Source organism: Mus caroli, chromosome 5, assembly GCF_900094665.2.
Source record: "Mus caroli chromosome 5, CAROLI_EIJ_v1.1, whole genome shotgun sequence".
In the NCBI taxonomy this organism is placed as follows: Eukaryota; Metazoa; Chordata; class Mammalia; order Rodentia; family Muridae; genus Mus; species Mus caroli.
Window position 1 is genome coordinate 65,051,928 of NC_034574.1, and position 7,981 is coordinate 65,059,908.

At 37.7% G+C, this 7,981-nt stretch overlaps 1 protein-coding gene across 2 annotated transcripts in view; it reads left to right on the plus strand.

Moving 5' to 3' along the window:
* Window positions 1–7,981, plus strand: part of Gabrb1 (gamma-aminobutyric acid type A receptor beta1 subunit) — a 464,459-nt gene that overhangs the window by 426,576 nt on the left and 29,902 nt on the right. For both annotated transcript variants that reach the window (XM_029477413.1, XM_021162619.2), the window contains exons 6-7: window positions 4,443–4,580; window positions 4,721–4,873. In XM_029477413.1, coding sequence (XP_029333273.1) covers window positions 4,443–4,580; window positions 4,721–4,873 — 291 coding nt within the window. The remainder of the gene's footprint in view (window positions 1–4,442; window positions 4,581–4,720; window positions 4,874–7,981) is intronic.

Genomic DNA, 7,981 nt, shown 5'->3' on the forward strand with positions numbered 1-7,981 from the left:
AGAGAGAGAGAGAGAGAGGCTAGTATTTTATAAGGATGCCAGCATCATGTTCACAGTATTACTGCTTATCGCTCTTGAGTTAAAATACCTGCAAAAGGTCTTACCTCCCAAACTGTTGCTTTTATAAAAACAAGTTCCCAACACATGAACCTTGCTGGCACATTAGAGTATAACAATCTGCATCATTGCCTAGCCTTGAGTTAATCACCAAATGCAAAAAGAATATATTTTAAGGATTGACCTAAGTCCATGAAGATCATGGAACATGCTATGTTTTGAAGGCCTCTCCTCAGAAAGAAACGTTTCCATCTGTCCGCTTGTGGGTGGAAGTTTAAGTCTCTACATCATCCCAACTCATCTAAGAACAATATCTGACCATCCTTATAGCTCTGCTAAGGCACAGAGAAGAGTAATTTTCATTTTCAGTGCAGAAAATTCACCCAAAATAAAGTATTTCAAACAGCAGAGAATACTAATATTCAGACACTTTTACACTGAACTAGCTCTGTGTGTCTTCATCTAGCTCCGTGTATCTTCATCTGTTGACATCAACTTAATTTTATCTGTACTTTCTGCATCACTAAGAAGTCCCCAGGGGCCAAGAGGAAATTCTGAGTGCTTCTCTGTGGTCGTTGCTAGGAAACAACATCCTTGGTATCAGAGGGCTGAGACTAAAACGCTGTGTGAAGTCACCGGTTCATAAAGGAAAACCTTTGGTAAATAGATTGTTTAGGCGTGAGTAAATTGATGTTCTCTCTCTGTGGCAAAATGTTCTTGTGTAACCTTTGAATAATAGTGTGCTTCAAGGCCTCTAGTCTTCTCTTGGATCCAGCTGCCATTACTGCCCCCATGAGAGCTCCAGCATCTATATAAATGAAAGTTCACGTTCTCTTTTCTCCCCCAAATCATATGTAATTATCTCAGTGCCTGCAGCACTGTGAGTAATGAGTTTTAGTTAAACAAAGTGAAATGAGCTTGGAAATAAAGACCCAAACCACTGACTACAAGAGTTGTTGGATGCAGTAGCCCCTCCTCATCCACAAGGAGGTTTGTTTTAAGAAGTCCAGCAGACGGATGCTCAAAGCACTGCGTATGCCAACCCCAGATTGCGCCTTTCCTTTCCATACATATCTAGGACATACATGAACTAGGGAAAAGAAAGATCAATAACGACTGCAATAAAAGAGAAACAGTTTTAAGTAAGACATATACAATGACAACTATAACAAACTGTGATTGGGCCTCAGGGACTATAGTCTCACTATCAAGAAAGGTTAGTTGACCGTGACCCTGCAGTACTGAGGCCGTTGATCAGACAATGGACATGACTACCATATAGCAAATGGGTCAGAAGCATAAATGGTTCAGCAAGGATGCGCTGAACCAAGAGGTCTCTGGTAGCGTGGGTGGGCTAGAGCATGGGAGCGTGAGATTTCATGGCACTACGAAGAACGGTGTGCAGTTTCAGTCTCATGAAATGCTCATGTTTAGAATTTTCCATTTACTGTTACCAAACTGTGGGTAACTGGGCCACCTAGACTGTGGAAAGGGAAATATTACATAAGAGAGAACAAACGTGAATATTAAAATCTGCTTTGGCTGGTTGTCAGATTCCAGTTTTATTTAGTGTTATGCTGCTGCCCAGAAGTCGGAGCTTACAGGGCTGCCAGTTTGGCTCGCCCACTCCCTCTCCTCTCTTAACCCAAACTACAAAACTGTCTGTGACTCTCACAACTCAAACTCATGCTTACATTTCTGCTCTAGATTCTGACAACTGAAGCAGCAGCTGGAGGTTGAAATCTATCACCTTGTTAATTTAGCAAGTCTACAACAAGCTAGGAGCTTTTTTCTTCCTGGATGTGAAGATTATCTATGTGTTCATGTCTCTGTGTTTCTGTCTGTCTATCCATCCATCACTTATCTATTCCTCTATCCATCTGTCATGCATCTATTAATCATACATCATATATCTATCTCTCTATCCACAGCACCAATCTTTCTACTCATTATCCATCAGTTATCCATTCATCACCCATCAATCTATCCATTATCCATCCATCCATAATCCATCTATCTATCCACCCATCACCAATCAATCTATCCTCACCTATTTATCTTTCTGCCCATCACACATCTATCTATCCATCACTAATATAACATCACATGCCTATTCATCCATCACCCATATATCTATTTATCCATACATCTATCACATGTCTATTGCTCCAGTCATCTGTAACCCATCTACTCTTCTGTCTATCCATCACACATTGATTTATCAGTTCATTACTCATCTATATACCTACCCACCTATCCATCATATATATCAGCTATCTATCTACCTACCTACCTATCTATCTATCTATCTATCTATCTATCTATGAATGTATCTTCTGTAGAGCTGTTCACGAATTCCTGTCAGATATTCAAAACAATGTTAAGCATTAGTGTCAGACATTTGTATCCAAGTTTAACATAAATCTCCAATGTATTGGTTAGTCCCAGGCATATGGTGTTAAGCCTAATAGGTAAAGAGGATCACACAGCTTCTCAGAAACAGTGTTTACATGTAACAGTAAATAAATTGCATATGAATATTTCACATGAATATTACTCTTTTGAAGGGGGAAAGTTTTTTTTTTAATGGGTGATGGCTTAATGGAGAATTAAATCTATGTTGCGATAAATTAGGGGTATCAAATATAACGCAGCTATTGTTCAGTAAATTCAGGGATCAGAATTTTAAAAAGTTTTTTGGAGAGAAATTTTCATTATTTTAAGATGTAAATTTGAAACAGCTTTTTCTCATACATACACACCCAAAAGAGAGGAACTGAGAGAAAGACTAAAATTTATCTCATCCTTGAACTGGTAAATTGGTGCAGTTCTTTGACACTTAAATTCAGTTCCCAAATCTTAAATTTTTTTAAATACCTTGGAAATATGCAACTGTTTTAATCAAAAGTAGACCAGCATAATGCATATTGTAAAGCATTCATAAGGTTAGCTTTGAAACAAGTGTCAGTAACTCTAGGAAAAAAAAATAATGCTTTTTTTTTAAGAAAAATTTGAGGTGAGTATAAAAAGAAAATGGAAACGTCAGCTATGTGTATATCTGGCTTTAAAATGGATTTTCAGTGGCCCGAATTATTTTTTAGAATTTTAAAACATATCCAAGCATTATTCTTGTTATACAATTTACTCTTATACACCACCATGACTCAGCTAAGCCACTGGCAAATGGGGACAGACCAGAAGGAAAAGAACAGGCCATGAATATAGGACCTTTCATGCCAAAGCCAGGGGCACAGCTTAAACTATCTTCAATATTTTCTGGGTTCCATTGACATTAAAATACACCCTTATTAATTCAAATAAATTAGTAATTCATAATACACCTAGTATAATCAAGTATGTGTATATTTTCTAAGATTTTACCTGTATGTTATCTGTAATAGTAGTAGCTATAATAGAAGGATCTAAGCCTGGTTACTTTTCCAAATGAAACATGTGTTCATTTGTAAATGCCTTGATCATTTATTAAAGATTTGATCTTTTGTTATATTCCATTTCATTATCCCTAAGGCTCTCCTTTTAATAACTGTGCTTATCATTTGATTCTGTTTTTGTTCTTAGGTAATGCATAATCTAGACCCATTTCCAGAGGCCTGAAATTCAGCCACTCCTCGCTTTAACAAAAAGCACCCATATATAGATAAAATAGAAACAAATTTGTAGACAAATACAGAAATGGATGCTCACAGCCATCCATTGGATGGAACACAGGGTCCCCAATGAAGGAGTTAGAGAAAATACCCAAGGAACTGAAAGGGTTTGCAGCCCCATAGGAGGAACAACAATATGAACTAACCAGTACCCCCAGAGCTCCCTGGGACTAAACCACCAATCAAAGAAAACACATAGTGGGACTCATGGCTCTAGCTGCATATGTAGCAAAGGATGGCCTAGTTGGTCATCAATGGGAGGAGAACCCGTTGGTCCTGTGAAGATTTTATGCCCCAGTATAGGGGAATGCCAGGGCCAGGAATGGGAGTGGGTGGGTTGGGGAGCAGGCGGCGGGGAGAGGGGATAGGGGATTTTTGAAGAGGAAACTAGGAAAGGTGATAACATTTGAAATGTAAATAAAGAAAATATCTAATAAAAATTTAAGAAAACAACAAAGTTGTAGCAGTGATTCAAGGTAGTAAAGGACCTGAGAGCTTTATGCTTCCTAAAGCCAGATGCGTCGCTTTCCTCAATGCAGGCTCTCCTAAGCCATTAGAAATGGCACTCCATATAAGCTCTATCTGCCATTCAAGTTCAAAATGATTTTTTTTGTCCTAATGGGCTATGGATCTTTCCTCTGGTTGGACAACTGTCTTCAGAATGCATCTCTAGATCAACTGTGCTCTTTATGACTAGGCTGTGCTTCTTCACTTCAGATGGCTATACCACTGATGACATCGAATTTTACTGGAATGGAGGAGAGGGAGCAGTAACTGGGGTCAATAAAATTGAGCTTCCCCAGTTTTCAATTGTTGACTACAAGATGGTGTCCAAGAAGGTGGAGTTCACAACAGGTGAAGAAGTTTCCTCACTAATAACCCGTGCGTTGTGAAAGAGAGATCGTGATTCTAATCAAATAATGATCTCTCTCTCTCTCTCTCTCTCTCTCTCTCTCTCTCTCTCTCTCTCCCTCTCTCTGTTTTCTATAACCCAGGGGCATATCCACGACTATCACTAAGTTTTCGTCTAAAGAGAAACATTGGTTACTTCATTTTGCAGACCTACATGCCTTCCACACTGATTACAATCCTGTCCTGGGTGTCGTTTTGGATCAACTATGATGCATCTGCAGCCAGAGTCGCACTAGGTAATGCATTCCAACTTTTTCTTCGCTAGTAAATGAGACCTTTGAACAAAGAGGAAATATTCAGGATCAAAAGCATGATCTCTCATTTAGCAAGTAAAGGAATTAGGCTGCAATGGGACACTTAAAAATAAAATATCCAAAATGAAGTGTAAGAATGCTTATAATGAATGTAATATCTCTCAGCACTTGACAAAAAAAATTGGAATATGTTTCCCATCATATGAGTGTTTTGTAGATTACTTGATAGAATCTCATTACATTGCATTTTCCCCAAATTTATGATGACTTCCTCTTTGTTCCCTGCTTTTGACTGTGGAAACACTTGTAACTCATTATTTTAAAATAAACACAGAGAATGCTAGAACGTATGACTGTTAGCAAGCTGCATCAATTGTCGAGAAATACTACCCTTTGATTAACTAGAGTTAAACATCTCAAACTGAGACTCTCCTTCAAATACAGCTCATTATGTTCAATAAGGCACAAACAATTCATCAGTTATATTAATGATCTGTGATCAAGACAAAATAAAAAATGCTTTCCCGTTTGTTGGAACAAAATTCAGAATTAATCTTACCATGGTTGAGTAATTGCTGAAAACTGGAAAGCTATATTTGAGACTGTAAATGGTTCTTTGGAAGGCTACAATGTGTAAAATGTGTCTGATGATCTATCCATGTGCAGTTGTGCTTCATTACTTAATACACAGAAACATATTAGATATCACTCCAGTTTCAGAGAGACAAGGGAAAGGAGGGAAACAGCGCATTTGGCTAAGTTGGATTAATTGCCCAGTATATCCTTCACACATAGACATATGGCCAGCCCTCTTCTATTGGCTGAATACATAAGCCTTGCAAACTCAAGTGACTGCAGCCTTATATCAACCTAAGGATATTCTAAGTATAAAGAACATGGACAAAGAGTTGCTCATATTTATACACAACTCCAATATAATGATATAATGTGAATATAACCCTGTGCATACGCTAAGATTTAAGAAGACTCTGGATGAGAGCCAATCTATACCCAGGAAAAATCTCTCACAAGTTTGTGCACTGTGGTTCTCTACATGTGACTCTTCAAAGCAAATGACATTTTCATTAAAGGAATGAGAGGGGCTGGAGAGACCGCCCAGTTAATTAAGTGTTTATACTGCTCTTGTAGAGAATATGAGCCCATGTTGGATGGCTCACAACCAGTTGTCGATCCAGATCTGGGGGATCTGCTGCCCTCCCTGGACTCTTTGGGCACTTGCACTCCCAAAGGCATATAATTTTTAAGAAACCAAATATAGATGAAAGATACCTGGCATATAACGATATTTTGATCTTTAAAATATAGGACTAAGATATTTTTAACATAAATAGTTTTTAAAACATTTATTTACTATTTTCTAATTTAAAATAAAAAACTAAAAGCATCAATTTAGTGACTAAATAAATAGAATAGTTATTTCTGTAAATCATATTATCTAGTGCTATGTTATAGATGAACTTTAAAGGTTTATTCAAATAAGTAAAAAAAAAATCACCTCTAAGGGAGTGCCTATCAATCCAACACACTTGAACTAATCACTGACCTGAACCTATTTTGCTTTTTTAAATAACATTTTTACTTATTCTTTGAAAATGTCTTGCATGTGTATGAAGTATTTTGATCATATCACCTCACTACTTCCCCCCCAACTCTTCCCAGGAACCTCTAACCCCTTTTCCCTTCTGACTTTGTTTATTGTTGTTGTTGTTCTTGTTGAGTTGATGATGATGATGATGATGATGGTGGTGATGATGATGATGATGACGACAGACTATGGTACATATGCACAATGTAACATAATTCAACTATAAAAAAAATAAATCCTGAAAATTGCAGGTAAATGGGTGGAAACAGAAAAAAGTTGCATCTTACCTATTACTGCTACTGCTGATGATCAGGGAGTCTACAGTCTCGAGTCCTCACTTGCCAGATGTTTGGGGCCTTTTCCCCTTCTTTTATTTCCTCCACACCATTGTTTTCACCTCCTTTCACAATCTCCAACAATCACGCTCATCTTATTTCAGATATTACCATCAAATCTTGTGGTTTATTTTAAATGCTGTAGTTAAACATCTTGCTGGGTTTTTGACCTATAGCTGGGTGACCTACATAAAGATGACTAACCTCAGAGTTTTATTTTGTGGGTTGGTTGGTTTTGGTTTTTTGAGACAGGGTCTCATGTTACACAAGCCATCCTCAAACTTGACATGTATCCAAGGCTGGTCTTGAACTCCTGATCCTCCTGTCTTTGTTTTCCAACTCATGGATTACAGACCTGCACCATCATACTCAGCTCCAAAGCTTGTCTCTATCCAACTATAAATTAAAAACAGCAAAGATAATTTCCCTCCATATTCAGTAAACTATTGTTATAGACTTTACAAATATAGAACACTGAGCTTAGGAGTCTCAATACAAACTATATGCACTAAATCTAGCTCCTCTTTGTATTTCTTTTTTCCCTGATCATTAGTCCATCATTACCATGATCAATGCATTCCACTCAGTACACTGTCACACAAGCATTATACTATTAACACTGTTTAGATTAGGCAGAGCAGATGAAACATAGCCAGCACTGAGTTTGTAGGTATTAACTTTCTTTATCAAATAGCAGACTGATTTTTTAATAACCCTTTTTCTGGCACAAGGAAATGAATTTGTTACAGGTTCTAGAAACAATAAGACCAAGGTAATTTCAAACAGCCAATGCAACGCAACATAGATCATGTTGTATGTAGAGAATACTTAATGCAAATCACAAACTGTCTTACATATCTCTTCTTTTGGCCATGCCATACATGGATGACAAGTGACCAGAAACTGTAAAATGAAACTCTGAGTTGAGGTTTAATATAGTCGCATGAGATTAAGTCAGTAACCCCAAACTGGTCACTGCCTTTGAGTCTAGCAGTGACTGCTGTGAAGATCAGGGTCACAAAGACAGATTCCAGAGGGAAATGACAGTGAAATGAAGGGATGTGACTGCACAGCACAGTGAGAGAGAGTAAGCGGTGGGATCCCAGGAACTTTATAAACTTTTAGCCTTTCTCTCTCTCTCTCTCTGTC